Source organism: Oncorhynchus masou, chromosome 3 (assembly GCF_036934945.1).
Source record: "Oncorhynchus masou masou isolate Uvic2021 chromosome 3, UVic_Omas_1.1, whole genome shotgun sequence".
NCBI classification, from domain to species: Eukaryota; Metazoa; Chordata; class Actinopteri; order Salmoniformes; family Salmonidae; genus Oncorhynchus; species Oncorhynchus masou.
Window position 1 is genome coordinate 20,756,815 of NC_088214.1, and position 26,323 is coordinate 20,783,137.

The window sequence follows — 26,323 nt, forward strand, 5'->3', positions numbered from 1 at the left end:
TCCCGCTCTCACTCGAGACCCTATCAAGAAACAAGCCCACGGGCTTTGTCTATAGACTCTGACACAAAAGTTGTGAAGAAAAAGGTCAAATGCTTCGTTAAGCCAAGCCCACTCAAAATCGGAAAAGTCGATCTGCTTCCACCTTGAACAGAATTGACACATCACGTCGTTGCGAACGACCACTCCACTTTGCGGGGAATATGTCCACTAAGCACGAATCTAAACGGCCATATCTGGGAACAGTCCTGGAGGAGTGCTTAACTTGTCATGCGCTAATTGATTCGGGTGTGACAATATCACTCAAACATTGTTCGATGATCTCAAAAGAGCTTTGAAGCCAACTAAACGTTGGTTAAAAAAGAAACGATGCGACACTACACTTCGAGGGGTCCCTCAGACTACCTTGCCTCTCACATTGAGAGTCAGGCTGAAACTACACTTCAAGGACGTATCGCTCGTTCACCCTGTGTATGTTACCAGCCTCGAAACTGTACATCTGCTACTTGGAGCAGACTTGATGCATCGGTTACTCCCATTAATGGATTGGAAAACCAACCAGGTATGGTCACAGGCTACAGTGCCTTCTCCACCAACCACACTGTCTTCTCCTAACACTAGCTGCAACGCAGTCATTCACGAGGGGTATATGTCGAAAGCACCCCTTGGGAAAAAGACGTTTAGAAAACAGTTGGTGCAGAATCCGATCCAAGGAGATATTACGATATCTCGACACATTCCATCAGTCAATCTGATGATTTTGAGCCAGCTGTCTCTGTGAATGAGCAACTTCCCTCCTCCTTGCAGTCGTGCACTACAATAGTTGAGATGAACTTCTCTTGCCCTTCGGACACTTCCGCAAACACTGCGTCCGCTTTGTGGGGGACTGTCAACCTCCTATAACCTCCTGTTCCGAGGACTTGAGGACGACGGTCCTATGTCAGAATGGTTCATATAATAACTACAGAACGAAGCCGACATCAGCTTGAGCGTTGGTTGCAAATGGTATGAACTTTGAACTCTTATTCACTACAGAAGTGATACCTCCTAGCCGTTGAGGTAGCAACAGCAGATGCAACGAGGGTTTGGAAGGAACAGACAGAGTATCCCGTCTATCACCCAACGACGTTACTACAACGTATCCAGAGACATTCTTCAAAGGACTCAGTTTGGCAACACGGCCTTCCATCTACCACCAACCCACCGAAGCGCAGCTCAGAGTAAATATTTAGAATGCATCAGATACTGTATTTACGATAGCACAGCTTCTCCCTGTGTCCCTCAGTCTTCCCACTCTTTCACTCAAACCCAGCCCTTTTCCTTTGTGTAACAATTTGTCATATCTGTTCCGCCCGCTAGGGACGTTTTCCTTTATGACGTAATTTGTAATCAAGTTATTATTTAATTATGGGCATGTGTAATTCTGTGTGATTAGTTAGGTATTTAGTAAATAAATAATTAAACCCAATTTTGTATTGCTGATTCAAATTGTTAGCCAGGGTTCGTGCAGAACCAAGAATTTACAACTTTCAGATGAGACTGAATTAAGATGAGGATTAATATTGACTGCTATTGATGTAAAATATTACTCGGTCTTTAAGAGTTTATTCGGAAGATAACAGCTCTATAAATATTATTTTGTGGTGCCCGACTCTCTAGTTAATTACATTTACATGATTAGCTCAATCAGGTGATATTCATTACGGAGTAATTATTTTATAGAATAGCATGTCATATCACTTAATCCGGCATAGCCAAAGACACGACACAGGTAACCATGATTGACAGAGGAAGAGCAATGATTCCAAGCACCACCCTCCTTTTGAAGCTTCCAGTCTGTTATTCGAACTCAAACACCACGACAGAGTGATCTCCAGCATTGTTCTCGTCAACACTCACACCTGTGTTAACGAGAGAATCACTGACATGATGTCAGCTGGTCCTTTTGTGGCAGGGCTGAAATGCAGTGGAAATGTTTTTTTGCCGATTCAGTTCATTTGCATGGCAAAGAGGGACTGAATTGCAATTCATCTGATCACTCTTCATAACATGGAGTATATGCAAATTGCCATCATACAAACTGAGGCAGTAATTTTCACATTCTTAAAACTTATGGCCATGACTGTATATCAAAACAAAGGGTAAAACTTTCAGAATCCACACGTTTCCATTGACACCACATGCTGACTTCCATTCACTTCCATTAACACCACGACATGCTGACTTCCATTCACTTCCATTAACACCACGACATGCTGACTTCCATTCACTTCCATTAACACCACAACATGCTGACTTCCATTCGCTTCCATTAACACCACTACATGCTGACTTCCATTCACTTCCATTAACACCACGATATGCTGACTTCCATTCACATCCATTGACACCACATGTTGACTTCCATTCACTTCCATTGACACCACGACATGCTGACTTCCATTCACTTCCATTAACACCACGACATGCTGACTTCCATTCACTTCCATTAACACCGCGACATGCTGACTTCCATTCACATCCATTGACACCACATGTTGACTTCCATTCACTTCCATTGACACCACCACACGCTGACTTCCATTCACTTCCATTGACACCACCACATGCTGACTTCCATTCACTTCCATTGACACCGCACGATCACTTATCCAAAACTAGAGCAGAAAGTTGGTCATTTTATTGTGGACATGTGGACTAATTATTGATTTCAACCTATATGGGACAGAGAGTGACGTTGAGATGAGCTAATGTCCACTCATATTGCCCTCAATGCAATGTGGCGGAGGGAATCCACCCAGCCCCCTAATGTTAGCCATCACTCATTCAAGCCCCTAAGACCGTTATTGGAGTGATTCTGACAGTGCTGGTCCATTAAGGTCTAAATTCTTTCTTGGAATGCATGAGAGAATTAGATTCAGTATAGGGCATTATGGGCAAACGTACTTAGGAACAAATGAGGGCACAATCATGGTGATGTGAATACAGCTTACATGTTATATACTGTCAAATCAATACTCATACGGAAAACAGGGGTAAGAATTATCCAAGTTGGCCGAAAGAGACCAGATAGAGAAACACAATAAACACACTCACATACCTTTGAAATTGAAACTAGTGCACCAAAATATCAACAACAACACTTACCACCGGTGCTTGTGATCTATGCTTGAAACGATGTGGTCAGTGGTCTCATTCAAACTAGAAGGCAGTCTCATTCAAACTAGGAGGTCTGTTAGCAACACTGTGGTAAAAGTGTAATGATTATAAATACTAAGGGTCATTAAGGAGGCGTCGGTGCCAATGCTGTCGATATGCAGCGTATCAATCATGTTGATTGATCATCTCTGGCTCCAGTGACATCAGTTTTATGGCCTTAGAGACAGGAGTCTGTGTTTCACAATGCCATCCAATTAGAGCTGTCCATTCATCATCGGGCTGGATAATCATTATTAATTGAGCAGAGGGTTAGCTGCCACTCCATTGCGGAGAAGAGTGGAGAGAGTGGAGAAGTGGAGATACACAGCTTCTGGAGCTCAGGGCGGTTGGTTCTTCACACTATGGCTAAATGGGGAGAATAAGGGAGGCTATACCTGGACTTGCACTGGACTCCAGTACGCTAACCAGATTTACTACGTTTGCACTTGTTTGTTTTTGTTGCAGTTTCAGAATATGTTGCCATTTCAGACTGTTTTAAATGTTTATGCATTGTTGCAGACTGTTTTGATGAGTTTGCAGAAGGAGCTTCTTCTATAACTCCTGTGTTAACTCCTGGCTTACCTTCGTTGCCTGTAGATGGTCCGTCTGGCTTGGTGATGCCTGTGCTCTTTTTCCGTCTGTGTCTCTTGCGGTTGGCGTGAGGCGAGGGGGGAGGCTCCTGCTTGGGACTGGTGGCACTGCCCACCCCAGAGCTGCCGGTCAGGGGCTCGGCCATCCCGTTGGCTGGAGAAAGAGGGAAACACTGATCAGTAAAAGATATCACGATCAACTGTACTTTTTGACATGCCATGTACAAGATGTTAAATACTGTGTAAACACACACAGAAACATACTACATTTTCAAGTTTAGAAGGGAAAGACAGAAGGATATGAATCATGAGATATTGACTAGTGATGATGTACCATATTATAAAAACACCATACAGTGGTAATTCATACCCTGATACCAACTAAATGAATGCAAAGTAATCGCAATAAAAAAGATGCCATCCCAAAACTGAGATACTAGCGGTCCAACAGTATCTGTACTGCTGTGGCTTTAGAGCGGACGAAGGAAGAACAGACAGGTATGGGGGCAGCTCAGCTAACAAATGGCTAGTTAGGTTAGCCTCAGGCCAAGCTCTCTAGACGACTGTCAGTGAGTGACAAGGGGCTAAGAGCCGGCTTTGTTTCTGGTTGCCTAAGTGATTTTATAAATGTGATATTTAACCTGCACCACAGTTGGGCAAAGAGGAGATAGAGGGCTGAAAAGATGGAGGAGTGGGTACGGGTGGGGGGTCAACTTGCCATCTTTCTGGTTTCCTGACATTTTACATCACTTTCCATCTCCCCCTCAGGATGCCATTATGAATCTGGGGAGAGGAAAGATGGGGGCCCAGGAGCCTTGGGGGCCGAGGAGAGGCAGCGATGGCCAGTCCATGGGCCCCATATTGCTCTCCTTCTGCCACCCCGTGTGGAGAGCAGGCAGCCTCCTCCATTGTCTCCCATCAAAAGTTCATTGTAGTGTGGCAAACTCCATTCATTTTCCTCTCCCTTCGCACCGTCCCAGCCCCAGGCACCAGGAGCGGAGGGCGGTAGGACAAGAAGAAAGGGGGCTCGTATCAGGGATTATTGCCGTTGTCGTTGCACATACTCTAATGCCGCCACTGTCGCTGGCTGTGCCATTAGCCACTAGTGTACAACATCAGTTGTTAGGCCTAATTTGGTCATTACCTTACGGGAGATGGGGCTATGTTGGAGGGAGGAGTGGGATGTGGGATGGGCTCAGCAGGAGGTGGAGGATGCTTAAGTGGAGGAGACTGGAGCTCTTTAAAGGCCCCAGGCAGCCTGGTTGGAGCGTGGGCATAAAAATATAGGAGCCAACACACTATAGGCATACATTCGTTGGGATTCTTTTTGATGTCACTGAGTAAGATACATCAAGAGTCACTCAATACAGCCAGTACATCTGTTAATGCGGATTGTATAAATGCTGTTGGATTTATCATAACAACATTTTAATTTAGATTTTTAAAAGGAACCATACATATTTTGTACACTCGTAGTGGAATGCATATGTTTATCTTATTTCACATGAATAACTAGGTTTTCATCTAACCATTTCATGTGGATGAATTACCTGACGCATAAAAAAAACTCATGACATTGAAGCCGCAAATTTGTCAGTAAAATGTCCTAATGTCGATAAAACAAAATACGCTAGACTGGGTGATCATTTTTTAGTCTGTAAAATAGATTGTGACAATTCCGGTGGAAATGCATTTATGCGTAAAAATGGACATAATAACCGTCATGTCAAAGTAAACCTTGAGTCACGCAATGATATGTTACGTTCTACTGCCACCACGACGTGGAAAAACATGCTGAGTTTATAGGCAGATGAAAACCTAACTAATGGTGGTTAAGTGCATGGTAATGAGCTTCAAGCAATTTTCCCAAAAATATCCAGGGTATTATTTAAATGCTTGGCTGCCAATTATCAAATAAATATGATATTGCGCTTATCCATATGTCATCATATAATCTACCCTGTCCACTTTATCAGCGAACGGTTGTCTAGAGAGCAAGATGAGATTGGGCAAGTATGCCATCTATCGCAACAGATTTTGTGACAAAACTATCGGTAGAGTTGAAAATCCGATGGAAACACATTAGCTAGTTTTGTTATTCAGTACATGGAAACCTAAGTGTACAAGTGCTTTATGTCCACTACGTCATCACACACAGCTTTCATCAGCGATAAGTAAGTTTGATGGAAACACCACCGGTGGTAAAAATTTGCATGTTTTCTTTCTCCAGATTTTTTAATATTCGCATGCAAATTGTTGTCAAAATGGATGCAAACCTAGCTATTAACAGTCAAATGTGGACATATTTATATAGGAGATACAGAAAAAAGGCTATTGATTATAGAAACTTAATGGACGACTCAAGATCAATAAGCATATAGTGAATTTGTGATGCTTAGTACTGGCCAGCCTACCAGAACCCCAGTTCCCTCCCTCCTTCTCTCCTCTCCTTACCGGTTGGTTTTGAATGGCAGCACAGAGGCAGAGCCACACATGTAGCCGTGGCGTGGCGTGTCGGGGCGTCTGTTTCAATTTCCCTGCTTCTCCCACAAAGCCCCCGAGACCAGTCATTAGCTGGGTGCAGACAGCTGGGGGCAAAGGGGCCCACAGAGTACCTTCTCCTCTCCCCCTTATACACCCCCCCCTCCCTCTTTACCTCTACCCCAGTGTCTGTCCCGCCAGCACAGCTCTGTATGACAGCTCAGAGCGGAGGAGAAGGGAACGGAGAGGGGTCCCGAACCCTCCAACCTTGTCCCCCTCTCAACGATGACAGGCAGCATTTGTTTAATGTGGCTTGAGGTGAGAGTGGAGGGCTCCCCTTTGGGGGCACGTCGTGTCATAAACACTTCTAATTATCCATTTTCTGCCCCTAATGTTGTGAAACATGACCCATGATCCTCTGCTCCGCCTGCACCCAAAACATGGGTCGTATACATTAGGGCACACCGTAGCAAGACGTTCTGCATCAGAAAATGAATATGAAGGTTTCTTGTTGGACATGTTCAGCTAGTCTAGTTTCTATCAGTTTGCTTCCGCTTGGTGGCTAATTAATAAGACTAGTGTGAAGAGAAGACATACTGTACCTTCTTTGTTCTTTTTCTGTTGCTCAGACTTGTCATTGCTATTTTCTTTTCTAACATTGACTGAGTAGGTGAAAGACGGTAACTGCCAAAGTGGAATGAACATTGTGAATAAACCAGACTATATCTGTTAATCTATTGTACATCGAAAGTACTTCTACATCTATAGTGAAGCTAAAGTAACTCCTTACCATTGGAGTCATGCAGTAGCATTACAAAATAATATAACACCATTTGGTAATTGTGTGTAGATACACTACATGACCAAAAGTATATGGACACCTGCTCGTTGAACAACTCATTAAAAATCATGGCCATTAATAAGGAGTTGGTCCCCCCTTTTCTGCTGTACCAGCCTCCACTCTTCTGGGAAGGCTTTCCACTAGATGTTGGAACATTGCTGTGGGGACCTGCTTCCATTCATCCACAAGAGCATTAGTGAGGCCAGGCACTGATGTTGGGCGATTAGGCCTGGCTCACAGTCTGCGTTCCAATTAATCTCAAAGATGTTCAATGGGGTTGAGGTCAGGGCTCTGTGTGCAGGCCAGTCAAGTTCTACTACACCGATCTTGACAAACCATTTTGGTATGGCCCTCGCTATGGACCTTGCTATCTTACTGGAACTAAGGGGCCTAGTTCAAACGTTACAATTAGCACTATGTATTGGGGCAGGTATCGTTCTCCTGGCATCCACCAGATTTGTCCATCGGACTGCCAGATGGTGAAGCGTGATTCATCACTCCAAAGAACGCGTTTCCACTACTCAAGAGTCCAATGGTGGTGAGCTTTACACCACACCAGCCGACACTTGGCATTGCGCATGGTGATCTTAGGCTTGCGTGTGGTTGCTTGGCCGCGGAAGCTCCCAACAAACAGTTATTGTGCCGACATTGCTTCCAGAGATAGTTTGGAACTCAGTAGTGAGTGCTGCAACCGAGGACAGTCGATTTTTACACTCTTCAGCACTCGGTGGTCCCATTCTGTAAGCTTGTGTTGCTTACCACTTTGCGGCTGAGTCGTTGTTGCTCCTAGACATTACCAGTTGACCAGGGCAGGTCTGGCAGGGCAGAAATTTGACCGACTGACTTGTTGGAAAGGTGTCATCCTATTTACGGTGCCACGTTGAAAGTCACTGAGCTCCTCAATAAGGCCATTCTAATGCCCATGTTGGCTACGGAGATTGCATGGCTGTGTGGTCAATTTTAAACCCTTTAAATTTGTGGATCCGGCTATTTCAGCCACACCTGTTGCTGACAGGTGTGGTTGAAATAGCCGGATCCACTAATTTAAAGGGTCCACATACTTTTGTATATATAGTGTATATACTGAGTGTACAAAACATTAGAAACATCTTCCTAACATTGTGTTGCACCCCCAGTTGCCCTCAGAACAGCCTCAATTTGCCAGGGCATGGACACTACAAGCTGACCCATGTTGACTCCAATGCTTCCCACTGTTGTGTCAAGTTGACTGGATGTCCTTTGGGTGGTGGACCATTCTTGATATACACGGAAACGGTTGAGTGTGAAAAATCCAGCAGTGTAACAGTTCTTGACACACTCAAACTGGTGTACCAGGCACCTAATACCATATTTTGGCTTTCTCATTCACCCGCTGAATGACACACATACACAATCCATGCCCCCCAAAAAATATTCTTTAACCGGTCTCCTCCCCTTCAACGACACTGATTGAAGTGGATTTAACAAGTGACAGCAATAAGGGATCATATCTTTCACCTGGACAAAAGGAACACCTATGTGAGAATGCTGTTCATTGACTACAGCTCAGCATTCAACACCATAGTGCCCACAAAGTTCATCCCTAAGCTAAGGACCCTGGGACTAAACACCTCCCTCTGCAACTGTGTCCTGGACTTCCTGGTGGGCCGCCCCCAGGTGGTAAGGGTAGGCAACAACACATCTGCCACGCTGATCCTCAACAAGGGGGCCCCTCAGGGGTGCGTGCTTAGTCCCCTCCTGTACTCCCTGTTTACCCACGACTGCGTGGCCAAGCACGACTCCAACATCATCATTAAGTTTACTGATGACACAACAGTGGTAGGCCTGATCACTGACAATGATTAGACAGCCTAAAGGTAGGAGGTCAGAGACCTGGCAGTGTGGTGCCAGGACAACAATCTATCACTCAACGCGAGCAAGACAAAAGAGCTGATTGTGGACTACAGGAAATGGAGGTCCGAACATGCCCCCATTCACATCGATGGGGCTGTAGTGGAGCGGGTCGAGAGATTGAAGTTCCTTGGTGTCCACATCACCAACAAACTAACATGGTCCAAACACATTCATGAAGAGGGCACGACAACGCCTTTTCCACATCAGGAGACTGAAAAGATTTGGCATGGGTAGCGAAATTCTCAAAAAGTTCAACAGCTGCACCATCGAGAGCATCCTGACCGGTTTCATCACCGCCTGGTTTGGCAACTGCTCGTCATCCGACTGTAAGGTGCTACAGAGGGTAGTGCGTACTGCCCAGTACATCACGGTGGCCAAGCCTTCCATCCAGGACCTATATACGGTGTCAGACGAAGGCAAAAAAATTGTCAAAGACTCCAGTCATCCAAGTCATAGAATGTTATCTCTGCTACCGCATGGCAAGCGGTACCGAAGCGCCAAGTCCAAAAGGCTCCTTAACAGCTTCTACTCCAAGGCATAAGACTGCTGAACAATTCATCAAATGGACACCGGACTATTTACATTGACCCCCCCTTTGTTTTTACACTGCTGCTACTCGCTGTTTATTATCTATGCATAATCACTTTACCCCTACCTACATGTACAAATTACCTCGACTAACCTTTATCCCGCACATTGACTCGGTACCGGTACCCCTGTCTATAGCCTCATTATTGTTATTTTATTGTGTTACTTTTTATTTTATATTATTTTTTACTTTAGTTTATTTAGTAAATATTTTCTTAACTCTATTTCTTGAACTGCATTGTCGGTTAAAGGCTTGTAAGTAAGCATTTCAAGTTCTACACCTGTTGTATTCAGTGCATATGACAAATACAATTTGATTTGATTTATCATGGAAAGAGCAGGTGTTCCTAATGTTTTGTACACTCAATGTATATCTATTACTCACTGATAAGAGTCTGTTAAACCATGTATACACGTCATTGAGCAACAATATCAGAGAGTCCCTGGCAGTGCACTAGTCATCCAACATAATCTAGTGTTGACTCATCTGAAGTGCACCTCAATTCAAAGCTATCCACATCTGATGGATCGCATCAGATTTCCCATAGTAAAACCTAGGAGTAGATGCCACCAACTGGCTCTCTGTTTAAAATGGAGGCACTGTAGCTTACAGTTGTGAGCCGCTCAGCGAGTTCACGTTGGCATTATTAGCTACTGGTTATGAGGTGCTGTCGGGAGCGAGAAAGCGAGGGGCGGGAATGAAGCATGTTGAGTATCAGGAGTCTCTCTCTCCTCTCAGCTGAGTGCCATATAGCCTCTCCCAGCCTCTCCTCCTGGGCATGCAGGTACTATGGAATAGGTATCAGGGCTAACCTGTGATTACAGTGTATTACACTCCCACTGGGGAAATTACCGTTTAAACATGCTGCATGATGAAGACTGTGCGCGAGACAAAGAGGGGGCTAATATCTCGCTATCCATCGCAGCACCGAACTGCTAACAGCTTTCTGGCCCTGCCGCAAACCGGCAGCCTTCTCACAATGAGAATGAATGAGAACGAGAGAGAGAGAGAGACACAGAGACAGAATGAGAGAGAGAGTTTTTCATTTAATTTCTAAATGCGTAATTCAAGAGGCTCTGAGTATGGGAGCACTGTGATTTCGCCGGCTAGGCCACTTGACACGGCAGCAGCTCACTGCCTGTCCTCAATCAACGGCATCGGCTGCAATTAATGGCAAAAATTAGAAACAATCACCGTCTCCCCCTTATTATCCTCAATTAGAGTGCACTAATCAAGGCCTGATCACGCTCTGCTGCTCTCTCCAAACTAAATGTCAAACTTCATTACGGACCCGGCGTGGAAATCAAACTCCCCATGTACCACGCTCTCCAGTACACGACGGGAGGGCAGAGCAGAGTAGAGTTCCAGCAATACAGCAGAACACCCTGAGGTACAGAACAGGCTGGTCCTGCCTTCACTCACTGCCTCTGTGATGAAATACCTTCACTGGAGAAACATACTCTGATGGTGTATATACCTACAGGTAACTGCCAGAATAATGGAAACACTTCAGTAAATGAGGGACACAGTATATTGAAAGCAGGTGCTCCCACACAGGTGTGGTTCCGTAGTTAATTAAGCAATCATGCTTAGGGTCATGTATAAAAATGCCGGGCAGGCCATTATTTTAGCTATGCCCCCATAGGATGACAATGCCCCCATCAACAGGGCACAAGTGGTCACTGAATGGTTTGATGAGCATGACAATTATGTAAACCATGGCCGTCTCAGTTACCAGATCTCAACAATGATTTAATACTTATTGGAGATTCTGGAGCAGGTTGGAGTTTTTTGTCAAGAATTTGTTCTGGAGGCATCTCTGCAGTGGTCATTAGCTGCCACAGCCACAAAGTCAACCTAACCTTAACCTCACTGCTAACCCTAAAGCCTAACCCTAAGCAAATGTTTGTTTTCATGAATTTTTACAATATAGCAATTGCAGCTGGCCTATCTAAGGGGAAATCGCTCAGTTCTGCCTCCAGGAGAAGACTTATGACAATAAACGTCAACCTGCGATTCTGGAGCGGCGTTTGAGAGAGCATTTTCCACAACTATCATCAAAACACCAAATTATGAAATTTGTCATGGAAGAATGTTTCGCATCCATCCAATACAGTTCCAGACACTTGTAGAATCTATGCCAAGGTGCATTGAAGCTGTTCAGGCATGTGGTGGCCCAACACCCTACTAAAACACTATGTTGGTATTTCCTTTATTTTGGCAGTGACCTGTATATATATATATACTATAAAAAAAACTTTTCAAACCCTCAGACTTGGTCAAAATGTTTGTCTGCTCCCCAGTTAGGAGGATACTGCATACTACAACAAAACTTTAACTGGGGGTCACTCACTTTGGCATTGACGGAGTTATATTGCCATTTGTAAAAATGTCACAGTGCTTAGGTGCCTATCAAGTCTGTTTTTAATTCAGTTGTAAAGGATGAAGTATATAAAGGAAAGACAGTTTCTAAACACAGCTTCTTGTGTGGGCCCAGATTAAGAGTGGCCTGCGAAGCAATAGACAAAATGGGGCTGAGATTTAATCAAAAGGCTACATTCAATATTCAAGAGATGTAGCTAGCTCCCCCTGCATCTCCCTCAATAGGTTTACAAATGAGGACATTCTTTAAATAATATGGAAATGGTTACCTGGACTAAGATGCATTTTATTCTTCAGCATATCATCAATCTGCTATTTTTTGTATTTTTCTTCTAAGAAGAACCATGTTTTATGTTAACCTGCAACCTTGACGAAGGATAATGGAGTGATTGGGGCTGGGTTGACATCTATTCAAATGGTAAAACATTCTGAATGAAGGGTGGACCTTCCTTCTATTGATTATTGAAGGTTCCGTTAGAATGAAAGATAAAGAGGTCACAATTCAATCAACTGTTATGTTGTTACCTTCAAAACACTGCAGTCACATATCACATTGAATGAGTATTCTGCTGTACATTTTAATTAAGATTCGCTATTTGTAGGGCAGGGAGGCATATCAATGAATGCAATACTCAAAGAACACATTGAAGTCTACTTGTTTTCAAATGATAAAGCCCTTTTGAATCGCCCAAATGTAGTGGCAGTATACAATATTGGTAATGCAAGAACGGAACAAAGTAACATATTTACCATTTGACATGACTTCTCGAATATCTATCATTCTCAGCTCATTTGGCTCATTTGTGGTTACCTTAAAGAGAACCATGGATATAATTGAAGAAAACTGAGTAATGGAGGGAATTTAAAATCTGGTCGAGGAAAAGAAAGGATGGTGGCTAATGAGCTATGCTAATATGAAGTCAAGTCTTCTCAGTTTACCAAACAAGGAAATAGATTTTAGCTCGCTGTTTAGTAAGTAGCGTATCGGTAGAGTGGGATGACAGCACAGTGATTTGGAATACACACACACATACATTGACCACACACACATGGCTCACTCCTGAACAACATATATAAGACATGTAGCCTAGAGTACACACAAATGTGAAAACATAAACACACAAGCCTGTATACAGGTACACACGCACACAATTATTTGAGAGGACCCCACCACACTCTCTCCTCTAAGTAATTCTGCTTTGGGCGTGCTGCTGATGGGAGAGTAGAGGGGTAGGGGGTTATGATAGAAGTGCCTGCCTGCGTCCAGGCAGAATTGATTGTTTGGCAGTTGCAAATGAGAGACGGGGCTTGTCTGTGGAACCATGAGGCTGTGCGCACGGCACAGCGTTGGACTCCAGCAGTGCTCGAAAAGAGCGCTCTTTAAACTGCCGGGGCCCCTGGGAGCCGATGGGGAGGGGGCCGCCGCCGCCACAGTGCTAATGAGAACTAGCAGAGTGCAAACATGCATGGAAATGACTGTTATTCTGTTGATGTGCATTTAAGTGCTTTTTTACTGCCAACCACAAAGAGAGGGGAAATAACTGGTGATGAATGGTACCCCCGAAAAGCATTAATTTTCCTATTGCGGAGAGAGTGAGGGGGGAGAGGAGCCAACACGCACAGCAAATGTATTATTTTACTTCACTCAAGTGCGCTGGCAAGGCTCTGTGATGGGGTGGGAGGGAAGTGGAGTTAGGGTGCTGGGATGGCAAATAACCTTCACTCACTTCCTCTCCACCATCATCTTTCGCTTCTGTAAGATAACAGTAGGCGAAAAGGTCACAGCGATCAAAAGCCTGATTACCTCATTATGAAAACGATCTTTGTTCTATTCCACCTCTTCACCAATAACAGGGTCCTATTCATTAGGCACCAAATGGAAGAAAACGGACTGAAAAAAGGAGGGACTACCTGAACTTTTCCAATAAGAAACACTTGTTTTCCTCTGCAAAAGGTTTTGCTACAGTGTGCCGTAATGAATACAAACGGCTATTGCACCTCCACTGATATGACTGTACCAGGTCTGTTCTGGACGCTGTCTACTGTTCATTGTGTCGTGTGTCACCATCTCGCTACATCTATTTCAATGACATCGAGTGGCTGAGACTTCATTGAGTAAATAGTGGGAGTGGAGTTGTGGAAGAAGGAGCAGGGAAGATAGAGTAAAAAAGGAGGAATAAGAAAAGGTGGAGGGATGAGGAAGAGGACATGGGAGGTGTGGTCGTCAGTCTCACCGGTCCCGGTGCTTGCACTGGTGTTGATAACAGCCTCGTTCCATTGGTCAGCGCTGGACACAGAGAAGGAGCGTTGGTGCATGCCGTCTTTACTGCCCCCGAAGCCCACCAGATTTCCTCCGCCGACCGAATGCTCTGACTGGAGGGACGTACTACTGTTAGAGTGGGGCGCACCTGGAGAGAGAGAGAGAGAGAGAGAGAGAGAGAGAGAGAGAGAGAGAGAGAGAGAGAGAGAGAGAGAGAGAGAGAGAGAGAGAGAGAGAGAGAGGGAGAGAAAGAAAGGGAGAGAGAGGGGGTGTCATGCATCATCATCTCATGTACCTGTACAAAGAGGTGCATTTCACTGAGGTTACAATCTCTTTTGCAAATCCAATTGTATGTTGCATCAAACAAGCCACATTTGTTAATAACAAGTTTTGCAGTTTTTGCAAACTCTTTCTGTTTTTCTTTTTTTATCTGTACGAGAACAGACATTATAGTAAAGTTGCACAATGCTGCCGCCCCCTTTCTTGTGTTCATCTCTCTGTGTTACATGTGTAAACCCTCCATCCCTTCCCTGCCTTCCCCCATCTCCCCCTCTCCCTCCGCCTGTCTCTAATTAGCCCTTAATTAACAAGATACACTCTGATCGCTAATTATCTCGCCTCATCCTTTTGACTGCCACATCCATCTCTCCCGCCGTCGGCAGGCGGCAGGCCCCCTCACTCTCCCCGACTTCCAATCAGGCAAACCACGGACATCTCTTTGCCTGTCTGCCTGTCTCCATTTACTAATTCATGGGCTAGGCAGCACCGTGTGGGGTCCTTCCCTCCTGTTCCTGTCTGGACAGCCACACAACACAACAGATACTGACTTGACTTCTTCTAGTACAGTGTGCTAATATAAGAATATATATGTATTGTCATCCAATGAAATTAGTCTATGATAATTATTTTATTTTAACCAAAACTTTATTTATCCACCATTCCCTGTACAAAATCACAATCAAATTTAACTAAATAAGTCATTCATGGTTGATTCTGAGTCAAATTATATACATGGTATTTATCAATAAATCAACAGACTTATAAGATCAAGTATGGGTTTTTATTGTCAGAGCTGCAATAGAGAATAGAGAATACATGCCTACTATAAAGTTACCCATGAGCATTTGTTACCACACATTAAGCCCAACTAGAGACAATAGAGTGGATGAGTCATCTCTGAAATGTAACAAGATGCTCTACTCCTTAGGTTGTAGTAAAAACAAAAGGGAGTTATCAACTATATTATAATTTCTGCTGGGTATTCTCCAAGATATGATAGACTAGACTAGAAGCAATAATTAAGCATCAGTTTTATATAACTTAATCTACTGATAGCAAAGACTGCTCTGACAGGGTAGCAGTCAAACACTTTGTTTTGGTAAAAGTCACATAATATGTATTGTGTTACTTGTAACACGTCAAGTACTTTTGTTTACAATTATGAGACGTAAAAAATACATGTTATTCAGATTGAGGCTTAACAACAATAACAGTAGCTGGAAATAATATACTGTGTGCTGTGTGTAAAGTAAACCAAGCGCCGCGGCGCTCTTGTTAGGGTAAGACGTCCTTCTCATTAGCGAGAGTAATAAGTGTATCAAATTCACATAATCATGTCTAATTGGTATCAGTAATTATCTTGTTGGGCCCGGGAATATTAATCTTCAGGTCCCAGAGGGGAAGGAGCGGGATCGCAGAGAGAGAGGAGAGGGAAAGAGAGAGAACCATGCAGGGGAGTGCTGGCTGAATTTGCATCCCCAAACCAGGGCATTGGAGAGAGGGGAGAGATGATCTGATGAAGAATCATGGTGGAAAGATGCAGTAAATTTGAACAAAATCCCTCACATGTGTGTTTAATCATTGTTGATGGGGGGGGGGGGGGACAATTTTGGAGTCATTTTGAGTGAGTTACTGACTGATGGCATGAGCTGGCATATTTGAAAATCCTAAAATTAAGTGAGTTTATTTGTAAATATTATATATATATATGGATGATCTATATGGATGATTCATCAAATTGAAAAATAAAAAAATATCACTTCTCTAAGAGAAGTGGTAATACTAGTGAATATAATATAACTGCTTCGCATTATTTAAGGGTTTTTCAATGCAACGATCACATTCAATATTTCAATACCTCAATTAATTTCGACAACTTGCTCAAAATAAAATCACTGCTACTAAAGTTCTAATAATAACTCAACTGAGCCTCAACACCAACTTTAAAACAGAAGTGAGAATCAGAAGAGAAACATTTTCTGACCAAAATGCATCAAATACACCAGTGACAAATTCTGACTTTCACACTGCACACTAGCATCCAAGATATAACTTGATGGATCATTGTACTATCTAAAGTTAAATCAGAAGAGAAAGACAACATTTACAAGCTTCGATATTTTGACAAGATACTCTTGTCTAATATTTGAATACTATTTCTATGGGGGAGACAGAGAACATTCTCCCCTGACGCGACCAGCTGATTATAGCTCCGGTGTAATTACATTATACGCTGCTTTATGCAGAAGTGGTCTAGGTCTGCTCTGTGGGGACTAATTGATGGATCCATGTTTAATTCATTAATCATTAGTATCACATCTGACAATTAGACATGATTGTTACTTGAAATTTTAAATATGAATCCATATAGGGTTTGTGTATTTATTTAGCTTTTCATTTTTCCCCTTTCGGACAGCCAAGAGTCAAACTACTTGTTGGGATATGTTGGTGGGCCTTGTACCATCAGGTACATACAGTGGGGCAAAAAAGTATTTAGCCAGCCACCAATTGTGCAAGTTCTTCCACTTAAAAAGATGAGAGAGGCCTGTAATTTTCATCATAGGTACACTTCAACTATGACAGACAAAAGGAGGGGAAAAAATGCAGAAAATCACATGTAGGATTTTTAATGAATTTATTTGCAAATTATGGTGGAAAATAAGTATTTGGTCACCTACAAACAAGCAAGATTTCTGGCTCTCACAGACCTGTAACTTCTTCTTTAAGAGGCTCCTCTGTCCTCCACTCGTTACCTGTATTAATGGCACCTGTTTGAACTTGTTATCAAACAGTCACACTCCAAACTCCACTATGGCCAAGACCAAAGAGCTGTCAAAGGACATCAGAAACAAAATTGTAGACCTGCACCAGGCTGGGAAGACTGAATCTGCAATAGGTAAGCAGCTTGGTTTGAAGAAATCAACTGTGAGAGCAATTATTAGGAAATGGAAGACATACAAGACCACTGATAATCTCCCTCGATCTGGGGCTCCACGCAAGATCTCACCCCGTGGGGTCAAAATGATCACAAGAATGGTGAACAAAAATCCCAGAACCACACGGGGGGACCTAGTGAATGACCTGCAGAGAGCTGGGACCAAAGTAACAAAGCCTACCATCAGTAGCACACTACACCGCCAGGGACTCAAATCCTGCAGTGCCAGACGTGTCCCCCTGCTTAAGCCTGTACATGTCTAGGCCCGTCTGAAGTTTACTAGAGAGCATTTGGATGATCCAGAAGAAGATTGGGAGAGTGTCATATGGTCAGATGAAACCAAAATATAACTTTTTGGTAAAAGCTCAACTCGTCGTGTTTGGAGGACAAAGAATGCTGAGTTACATCCAAAGAACACCATACCTACTGTGAAGCATGGGGGTGGAAACATCATGCTTTGGGGCTGTTTAACTGCAAAGGGACCAGGACAACTGATCCATGTAAAGGAAAGAATGAATGGTGCCATGTATCATGAGATTTTGAGTGAAAACCTCCTTCCATCAGCAAGGGCATTGAAGATGAAACGTGGCTGGGTCTTTCAGCATGACAATGATCCCAAACACACCGCCCGGGCAACGAAGGAGTGGCTTCGTAAGAAGCATTTCAATGTCCTGGAGTGGCCTAGCCAGTCTCCAGATCTCAACCCCATAGAAAATCTTTGGAGGGAGTTGAAAGTCCATGTTGCCCAGCAACAGCACCAAAACATCACTGCTCTAGAGGAGATCTGCAAGGAGGAATGGGCCAAAATACCAGCAACAGTGTGTGAAAACCTTGTGAAGACTTACAGAAAACGTTTGACCTCTGTCATTGCCAACAAAGTGTATATAACAAAGTATTGAGATAAACTTTTGTTATTAACTTTTGTTATTTTCCACCATAATTTGCAAATAAATTCATTAAAAATCCTACAATGTGATTTTCTGGATTTTTTTTCTCTCATTTTTTCTGTCATAGTTGACATGGTGGAAAAAAGGGCTACCTAAGTATGGTTCTCAATCAGAGACAACGATAGACAGCTGACCCTGATTGAGAACCCTACCCGGACAAAACATAGAAATACAAATAATAAAATATAGAATACCCACCCCAAATCACACCCTGACCAAACCAAATAGAGACATAAAAAGGATCTCTAAGGTCAGGGCGTGACACTTAGCAAAGTTACAGCGCCTTCAGAAAGTATTCACAACCTTTGACTTTTTCGACATTTTGTTGTGTTACAAAGTTGGATTAGAATTGATTTTAATTGTATTTTTTTGTCAACGATCGACAAAAAATATTGTAATGTCGTAGTGTAAGAAAAATGTGAGAATTTGTAAAACAAATTGGAAAAATAAAACACTAAAATATCTTGATTAGATAAGTATTAAACCCCCTGAGTCAATACATGTTAGATTCAACTTTGGCAGTGATTACAGTTGTGAGTCTTTCTGGGTATGTCTCTAAGAGCTTTGCACACCTGGATTGTACAATATTTGCACATTATTCTTTAAAAAATTATTCAAACTGCAAGTTGGTTGTTGATCATTGCTTGACAGCCATTTTCAAGTCTTGTCATAGATTTACATGCAGATTTAAGTCAGAACCTTAACTAGGGCACTCAGGAACATTCAATGTCATCTTAGTAAGCAACTCCAGTGTATATTTGGCCTTGTGTTTTAGGTTATTGTCAAGTTGAAAAGTGAATTTGTCTCCCAGTGTCAGTTGGAAAGCAGATAGAGCCAAGGTTTTACTCTAGGATTTTGTATGTGCTTAGCTCTACTCCATATATTTTTATCCTACAAAAGCTCCCTAGTACTTGCCAATGACAACCATACCCATAACATGATGCAGCCACTACCATGAAGAGTGGTACTCAGTGATGTGCTGTATTGGATTTTCCCCAAACATAACTATTGTATTCAGGACATAAAGTGAATTTCTTAACCACATTTTTTGCAGTTTTACTTTAGTGCCTTATTGTAAATAGGATGCATGAAATTGGAATATTTTTGTCTGTAAAATTACTCCTTTGTTCCCTTCCTTCTTTTCACTCTGTCAACAATTAGGTTAGTATTGTGGAGTAACTACAATGTTGATCCATCCTAAGTTTTCTCCTATCACAGCCATTCAACTCTGTAACTGTTTTTTAAATTATTAATTTGACCTTTACTCTACTAGGCAAGTCAGTTAAGAACAAATTCTTATTTTCAATGACGGCCTAGGAACAGTGGGTTAACTGCCTGTTCAGGGGCAGAACGACAGTTTTGTACCCTGTCAGCTCGGGGATTTGAACTTGCAACCTTTCGCTTACTAGTCCAACGCTCTAACCACAAGGCTAATCTGCCGCCCCGGCCTCATGGTGGTTTCCTTCCTTTCCAGCAACTGAGTTAGGAAGGAAGCCTGTAACTTTGTAATGATTGGGTGTATTGATAAACCATCCAAAGTGTAATTAATAACTTCCCCATACTCAAAGGGATATTCAATGTCTGCTTTTTACATGTTTACCCATCTACCAATAGGTGTCCTTCTTTGCTTGGCATTGGAAAACCTCCCTGGTCTCTGTGGTTTCATCTGTGTTTGAAATTCACTGTTCGACTGAGGAAGCTTACAGATAATTGTATGTTTGGGGTCATTCAAAAATCATGCAAAACATTATACTATCTATGCTACTTATTACGTGACTTGTTTAGCAAATGTTTACTCCTGAACTTATTTAGGCTTGCCATAACGAAGGGGTTGAATAATTATTGACTCAAGACATTTCACCATTTTCATTTTTAAATAATTTGTAAAAATGTCTAAAAATGTCATTCCACTTTGACATTATGGAGTATTGTGTGTAGGCCCGTGACTAAACATCTCAATTTAATCCATTTTAAATTCAGGCTGTAACGAAAGGTGGAAGAAGTCAATGAGTGTGAATACTTATCTATTCAACTGGCTAGTCACTTAGGCTGAATTTTCACAAGGTACTGTAGACATACTGTCATTACAAAAAAACAAACTACTGTAAAAAGAAGAAACTTGGTGTCAAAATAGAAACATAATTTCACTTTCTGTGATAATTTGGGAATTCATATTCATATTCATATTCCACCTGCATGTTAATAGAAATGTCCAAAAGCTCTACCGCAATCATGTACGCCTATATCTGCATTTAAACATTTATATAATTATGTTCATTTGACAAATATAACTAAGTGTGTAGGAGAGAGAGTAAAGGAGTGTTTTCCATGCTAAACAGCAGCAGCGGGGCTGGCTCTGGCTGGGGCTGTAATCTAAGTAGAAGGGATGGATTAGCGGGTAGCTACAGAACGGCGGTAGCAGTAACGTCATCTTGCCTCTCATTTCTCTTTGGGCCGGCGCGGCCAGGCGTACCGTCAGAGGACTGATGAGCCGTGAAGCAGAGGCCTGACCCCACTGTGGAGTTGTTGCCATTATGTACAAGTATCAGGATAATGAGGCATTCATGCTAATGTGGGGGATGGAAGGAGGGAAGGGGAAAAGAGCACATCCTCTGTGTCTGGAGGAGGGAAGGGGGGTAATGGGGGAAGGAGGAAAGGAGGGAAGGGGGAAAGGAGCACATCATCTGTGTCTGGAGCCATGTAATCCACCACCACTATTATCACTATCACTACTGCCTAATGCCGCCCGCCACCCCTGAAAGCTTCCCCCCACACTCCCCTCTGTGGCTCAGCCATGTCATCTAATCCTCCCCCCTCATCCAGCCGCCTCCTCGTCAGGAGCCATTAGACAGTCACCACACCCACACTTCAGGCCCCGGCACTGGGCTGGTGGCCACTGAGACAGAGGCATAACCTAATGGTGGTCAGTGAGTCAGTGCCCAGTGGTTGGACTGTATGTATGCAGCCCAGAGCAAGATGAAGACTCACTGGTTTACAATGTAAGAGGGAGGTACTGTGCAGCACAGTCAACCCCCCACCCCACCCCATACGATTGATTAAAACTGATGGTCCACATTAATAGTTTGATACAACGTATCTGTCGTGGGTAAAACGGTTCCGCTGAACACTCAGACAGAGGAGAAGGAATTCGGCCTGCACACGTTTTTACTCATGGACACGTGTTTATTCATTTAGTCTTTGTCTCCATCTCTCTCTCTTCTCCTCTCCATCTTCTTCCCCTCTCTCTCTCTTCCTCCTGTGATTCTAAAGGTCTTTAGATCCAGGTAGTGAATGGATTACCAAAGGCAAAGACAGGGTTGTGATTCAGACCCCATGAATGACAAATTACTCCTTTGTTCCCTTCATCAATTGCATGCCTAATGAAATCAAACTCACTCCGATCGCATCATCAGGAGAGGGTGCTCCAACGGGAGAAGACCTGCCCTGATTTGTAACCTTTCTCTCCTAATTGGAGATTAACTAAAATCGCCCTCGTATTGTTCCCCTCCCAGACGCAAAAAAAATAGTGAGAATCGGTAGTGAGTTGTCTCAACAGCATCCATTACTAGCTCTGTATTTACAACAGATTTAAACAATATACCCATGCAAACACAGATAATGAGTCAGAGTAAAAAAAGGAATAAAGGACACATTTTTATTTATTTTAAAACAAAAAACAGCATTTGGCCTCTTTTTCAGGGCCCCATAACCACTCCTCTCCCCATCTCCCCTCTCTCTTTCCTCCCTCCTACAAATTCAGACACCTCTGCTCTCTTCTCCCTCCTCCTGAAGGTTAATTGTTTATGAGCTGGAAGTTGGAACATGACCTCCACCCCCTGTCCTTCACTCTGTAAACTCATAAATCTTCTCAGGCATTTGAATAATTAACCTCTTGAGTAGGGTCCTGATGGTCAAATCTTGGCCAGGATCAACAAAATAAGTAAGGGCTGGGCCACAAGTGGTCCCTACTGGCCAGTCTGTCTATTCCACTACTGCACAATCCAATTAGCTACAACCATGGCAGGAGGTAACAGACACTGCTCCTCGGCCGATGGAGGACGCCCTCATTACCCCACTCCCCTCTATCCCTCTCCCCACATCACCCCCGTCTGGGGACCACTCTGCTAATTAGTAATAATTACTCTTAGTAATAATTAATCCTAACCCCTAAATTTAATCACTGGTTTCTCCTCGCCTCTCTGGGCCTTGCTGCCAGTTCCTGCTAAAGCTCCCTCCAGCCTCCAGTGGCACAGCCAGCTCTGTCTATTTATAGGCCTGTGTGGACTGAAGGAAAGAAGGCAATGGTACTGGCAGGACACAGGACAAGCAAGGCAAGCCCCCTGGATGGAATTTAGCTCAGAGCTAAAATTCAACATCTGGACAAAATAAAATTGTCCTTCGATGGGAAATTCGTATTTAAATTTTTTTTTATAATGATTATTATGAACAAATGAATCATATTTAGATCATTTAAAGGGGCAATCTGTCTATGAATTTGAAAGTGGTTACATTTCTCGAGCCATATCCCTCAGCTTTTTACTGAAACAGTGGCGGGGATAACGCTATGTAATTGTTTCTACTATAGACATTAAAACCAGTAGATGGTGATAGTGCTGACGTCATCCATGTACTCCTACGGAAAACTCCCGATGGTGCATGAAGCCGGAAATATTTTAATCATGTTGTATTGCTGAATGGCACCAAAAACAAAATTGCTAAGGAACATGGTGAAAGTGGGCGTAACTAGCAAAGGATCATGGGCGATGTAGTCATTTTCATCCTGCCTGAGAGAGTCAACCTTAATGTCTATGGCAAGAGGGCGCGAGCCTCCTCGTAGCCTGTCCGCCCGTGATTTGTCTTTGTCAGCACGTGGTCCTGTGTGACGACAAATGTATTCAGAATGAATCACTATTTAATTTAATATCTCAATTTGTAGCGAACTTTAAAATAATTCACAGTGGGGATGATCATAATTAAATCATTTTAGAGGCCAAAGAATGGTTTGACTGTTCTGGTGTTCGTAATTTACATAGGCTTTCTATGGCAAGCCTGGGTTTTTTGGCACCACTAAGTTGCTATGCAGTAGCCAACCAGTAGAGCTTGTGACTTCACAAGTTGATTGGCCCTTTAAGATAGAATTTAATAGCCTTATAAGCACTCCTTCAGTAATCATATCATTGTGTTAGCTCATCTGCAACTGCATAATGACATTGTACCAAAATCTAAAGAGTTTTCACATAAATACAGCAATAAAATAAATATTACATGATCATTATATATTTCACCTATTAAAATTAACTTTATTGTATCCTCTGGGCAGTGAATGGTATTAGTGTCTCTGCAGAACCTCTATTGATTTTCTGCTGGACCGGACATGAAGTCGATAGAGATTTACATACAGTTGAACTTGGCATCAGGTTGCTTAGCTTAAGTTATTCAGTTGCTAGCTTTTTGCACATACCTCGGTCTGTGGTTGTTGAAAGTGTTTGGTTGGGTTCTGGAGCAAGGTAGAAGTTGTTCCTATAGCCGCAGATCTCAAATCTGATTATTTTACTCCCAAACCTGACCATAACTGTTAAGAGGAGGAATAAATATCTGACCCTGTATCAGTGGTTAGTAGGCAACTTCTACCTACTCTGTTTGTCTATATTATAACAGATGTGGATTCCTCAAAATTGAAGAGCAGACTTCAGTCAAATACTTTTGAAATATATGCAAGTATTTGAGGTGTGCTTAAGTTAGCTTTTTGTGGACTATTCTATTTGTTCCACTGTAACATGGAAATTAAATAAAGGGTAGCTTATCATTTTATTTGAAATAATTTAACATATGTTTTTGACCGAGGTCTGGTACAGAGGTCTGGCATGGACCCAGAGTGGTGACTAGGGTGGCTCTCTTACCTGCAGTGCCCACTCCTAGCTGCAGGGTGCTACGGTCCTTGGTCAGCCCGTTGGTCTTGGGGCTGGCGGTGGGGGCGATGGTGGTGACCGCTCTGGGTGGTCGCTTCCCTGGCACCTTGACCGTGGTCCTCAACAGGTCAATCTCTTTACCGTGCACATTCTGCATGTAGTCCTGGAACACACATCACAAAACACACTGAGTCAATCTCATTAGTCTAAACGTGGATGATCATGAAAAACCTTTAAAAACTACAAACTAATGATATACAGTGCCTTGCGAAAGTATTCGGCCCCCTTGAACTTTGCGACCTTTTGCCACATTTCAGGCTTCAAACATAAAGATATAAAACTGTATTTTTTTGTGAAGAATCAACAACAAGTGGGACACAATCATGAAGTGGAACGACATTTATTGGATATTTCAAACTTTTTTAACAAATCAAAAACTGAAAAATTGGGCGTGCAAAATTATTCAGCCCCTTTACTTTCAGTGCAGCAAACTCTCTCCAGAAGTTTAGTGAGGATCTCTGAATGATCCAATGTTGACCTAAATGACTAATGATGATAAATACAATCCACCTGTGTGTAATCAAGTCTCCGTATAAATGCACCTGCACTGTGATAGTCTCAGAGGTCCGTTAAAAGCGCAGAGAGCATCATGAAGAACAAGGAACACACCAGGCAGGTCCGAGATACTGTTGTGAAGAAGTTTAAAGCCGGATTTGGATACAAAAAGATTTCCCAAGCTTTAAACATCCCAAGGAGCACTGTGCAAGCGATAATATTGAAATGGAAGGAGTATCAGACCACTGCAAATCTACCAAGACCTGGCCGTCCCTCTAAACTTTCAGCTCATACAAGGAGAAGACTGATCAGAGATGCAGCCAAGAGGCCCATGATCACTCTGGATGAACTGCAGAGATCTACAGCTGAGGTGGGAGACTCTGTCCATAGGACAACAATCAGTCGTATATTGCACAAATCTGGCCTTTATGGAAGAGTGGCAAGAAGAAAGCCATTTCTTAAAGATATCCATAAAAAGTGTCGTTTAAAGTTTGCCACACGCCACCTGGGAGACACACCAAACATGTGGAAGAAGGTGTTCTGGTCAGGTGAAACCAAAATTGAACTTTTTGGCAACAATGCAAAACGTTATGTTTGGCGTAAAAGCAACACAGCTCATCACCCTGAACACACCACCCCCACTATCAAACATGGTGGTGGCAGCATCATGGTTTGGGCCTGCTTTTCTTCAGCAGGGACAGGGAAGATGGTTAAAATTGATGGGAAGATGGATGGAGCCAAATACAGGACCATTCTGGAAGAAAACCTGATGGAGTCTGCAAGAGACCTGAGACTGGGACGGAGATTTGTCTTCCAACAAGACAATGATCCAAAACATAAAGCAAAATCTACAATGGAATGGTTCAAAAATAAACATATCCAGGTGTTAGAATGGCCAAGTCAAAGTCCAGAACTGAATCCAATCGAGAATCTGTGGAAAGAACTAAAAACTGCTGTTCACAAATGCTCTCCATCCAACCTCACTGAGCTCGAGCTGTTTTGCAAGGAGGAATGGGAAAAGATTTCAGTCTCTCGATGTGCAAAACTGATAGAGACATACCCCAAGCGACTTACAGCTGTAATCGCAGCAAAAGGTGGCGCTACAAAGTATTAACTTAAGGGGGCTGAATAATTTTGCACGCCCAATTTTTCAGTTTGTGATTTGTTAAAAAAGTTTGAAATATCCAATAAATGTCGTTCCACTTCATGATTGTGTCCCACTTGTTGTTAATTCTTCACAAAAAAATACACTTTTATATCTTTATGTTTGAAGCCTGAAATGTGGCAAAATGTCGCAAAGTTCAAGGGGGCCGAATACTTTTGCAAGGCACTGTATATGATATAACTTCCATCCTGACATACAGTACCAAAACTGACTGACAGATAGCCATTTCAGAACATTACCTGTGCCCACGCTGCCTCACAAACTAGCTCAGTTATAGACTTAATGAGTAGACCAGGACCCTC

The 26,323-nt window shown here is 42.8% G+C and overlaps 1 protein-coding gene across 2 annotated transcripts in view; it reads right to left on the reverse strand.

Annotated features, from left to right (window-relative positions):
• The window catches only part of LOC135512514 (arf-GAP with GTPase, ANK repeat and PH domain-containing protein 3-like), a 271,006-nt gene that overhangs the window by 41,811 nt on the left and 202,872 nt on the right, over nucleotides 1-26,323 (reverse strand). For both annotated transcript variants that reach the window (XM_064934621.1, XM_064934611.1), the window contains exons 11-13: nucleotides 24,293-24,464; nucleotides 14,206-14,379; nucleotides 3,778-3,939 (exon numbers count right to left, since the gene is read on the reverse strand). In XM_064934621.1, the coding sequence (XP_064790693.1) occupies nucleotides 3,778-3,939; nucleotides 14,206-14,379; nucleotides 24,293-24,464 (508 nt within the window). The remainder of the gene's footprint in view (nucleotides 1-3,777; nucleotides 3,940-14,205; nucleotides 14,380-24,292; nucleotides 24,465-26,323) is intronic.